General features: G+C 23.0%; 1 protein-coding gene across 1 annotated transcript in view; it reads right to left on the reverse strand.

Moving 5' to 3' along the window:
- Positions 1-316: 316 nt before the first annotated feature.
- The window catches only part of fbxo21 (F-box protein 21), a 17,587-nt gene continuing 15,403 nt past the window's right edge, over positions 317-2,500 (reverse strand). Inside the window, exon 12 of the mRNA XM_062024130.1 lies at positions 317-1,655. Within this exon, the coding sequence (XP_061880114.1) occupies positions 1,465-1,655 (191 nt within the window). The 3' untranslated portion in view covers positions 317-1,464. The remainder of the gene's footprint in view (positions 1,656-2,500) is intronic.

Genomic DNA, 2,500 nt, shown 5'->3' on the forward strand with positions numbered 1-2,500 from the left:
TGTGTTCAACAATATGCTTTTTTAAAATTATTTTCAGCAATATACTTTTACAAGTATATTGTTAAAAATAATTTACAAAAATAAATGTATCGTTAAAAATAAGATTTTGGATTCTATTACATGATATATTTTCATTTAAATTATAATTTCAGAAAATAAACATTTAAATTATTGTTTTTAACAACGTACTTAATTTTGTATTATTATTTTTAACAATATACCTTTTTACTTATTTTTTGTGTTCAACAATATGCTTTATTAAAATTATTTTCAGCAATATACTTTTACAAGTATATTGTTAAAATAAATTTATTGTTAAAAATAACATTTTGGATTCTATTACATGATATATTTTCATTTAAATTATAATTTCAGAAAATAAACATTTAAATTATTGTTTTTAACAACGTACTTAATTTTGTATTATTATTTTTAACAATATACCTTTTTAATTATTTTTTGTGTTCAACAATATGCTTTTTTAAAATTATTTTCAGCAATATACTTTTACAAGTATATTGTTAAAAATAATTTACAAAATTAAATGTATTGTTAAAAATAACATTTTGGATTCTATTACATGACATATTTTCATTTAAATTATAATTTCAGAAAATAAACATTTAAATTATTGTTTTGAACAACATACTTAATTTTGTATTATTATTTTTAACAATATACCTTTTTACTTATTTTTTGTGTTCAACAATATGCTTTATTAAAATTAATTTCAGCAATATACTTTTACAAGTATATTGTTAAAAATAATTTACAAAAATAAATTTATTGTTAAAAATAACATTTTGGATTCTATTACATGATATATTTTCATTTAAATTATAATTTCAGAAAATAAACATTTAAATTATTGTTTTGAACAACATACTTAATTTTGTATTATTATTTTTAACAATATACCTTTTTACTTATTTTTTGTGTTCAACAATATGCTTTATTAAAATTATTTTCAGCAATATACTTTTACAAGTATATTGTTAAAAATAATTTACAAAAATAAATGTATTGTTAAAAATGACATTTTGGATTCTATTACATGATATATTTTCATTTAAGTTATAATTACAGAAAATAATGATGTAAATAATTGTTTTTAACAACGTACTTAATTTTGTATTATTATTTTTAACAATATACCTTTTTACTAAATTTTTGTGTTCAACAATACACTTTTAAAAAATTATTTTCAGCAATATACTTTAGTTTTATATGCTTTCAAAAGTATAAATTAAGATATATTTTTTTAAAGTAAGTATATTGTTAAAAATAATTAATAAAAATAAGTGTATTGTTAATAACAATGAAAAAAATAAATGAATTATTAAAAATAAGAATATTGTCAAAAATGAATGGAAAAAAAAGTGATACGCTGAGTGTGCCTAATGAAGTGTCCTGTGACAACGCTTTGATGAAATGGACGCCAAGCGTGTGACGTTTACGCGACATTTAGGTGGGCGTGGCTTGCTGGAGATCCCGGTAAAGGTCCCGGGCCGTGGCCGCCGTCTCCTCCGTGTCCCCGGGGTATCGCGAGCGCAGCTCCTCGTTGGCGACGTAGTGCGTGTCGGCGAACTCGCAGAAGTAGCGTCCGACCTCCGGATGAGCGATCTCCAGCGGGCACGCGTGCGGCTCCAGGTTCTCTGCGGACAAGGACCAATAAGCGCTGACTCGGGTTTTGTGCCGACACCGCCCTGGTCCGCACTTTAAATACAATGCCTTGATAATGATCTGGAAGCAACATTTTACAGCGCATGCAGAGCTCCTTAAAGCTGCTGGATAGTTCAAATGCAGTTCATTAAAAAGTGTTACATCAGGATGTTGCCTACAGCCACAGCGGTTAGTGAAAAGTTGTTTATGGATGGAAAAAAATGGGACAGAAATAGGTAAATACATTTGAAATAATTACTTAAATTGGAATTAAATACATTTAAAATTAATTAGTACACATTTTTATAAATATGTCATTAATTTTTTTTGTGTACTTAAATGTGCATAAATAAAATTATAATAATATACTTTAATTAATATGAATTTTAATAAATGTGTCATTAATTTATTTAATGTACTTAAATGTGTATAAATAAAATTGGAATGAAATATTTAACTTTAATCAATATGAATTTGAATAACTGTGTCATTAATTTATTTAATGTACTTAAATGTGTATAAATAAAATTGAAATTAAATATTTAACTTTAAGTAATATGAATTTGAAAAAATGTGTCATTAATTTATTTAATGTACTTAAATATGTATAAATAAAATTGGAATTAAATATTTACCTTTAGTTAATATGAATTTTAATAAATGTGTCATTAATTTATTTAATGTACTTAAATAAAATTGGAATTAAATATTTAACTTTAATTAATATGAATTTGAATAAATGTGTCATTAATTTATCTAATGTACTTAAATGTGTATAAATAAAATTGGAATAATATATTTAACTTTAATTAATATGAATTTTAATAAATGTGTCATT

The sequence above is a fragment of the Entelurus aequoreus genome, linkage group LG17 (genome assembly GCF_033978785.1).
Source record: "Entelurus aequoreus isolate RoL-2023_Sb linkage group LG17, RoL_Eaeq_v1.1, whole genome shotgun sequence".
Lineage (NCBI taxonomy): Eukaryota > Metazoa > Chordata > Actinopteri > Syngnathiformes > Syngnathidae > Entelurus > Entelurus aequoreus.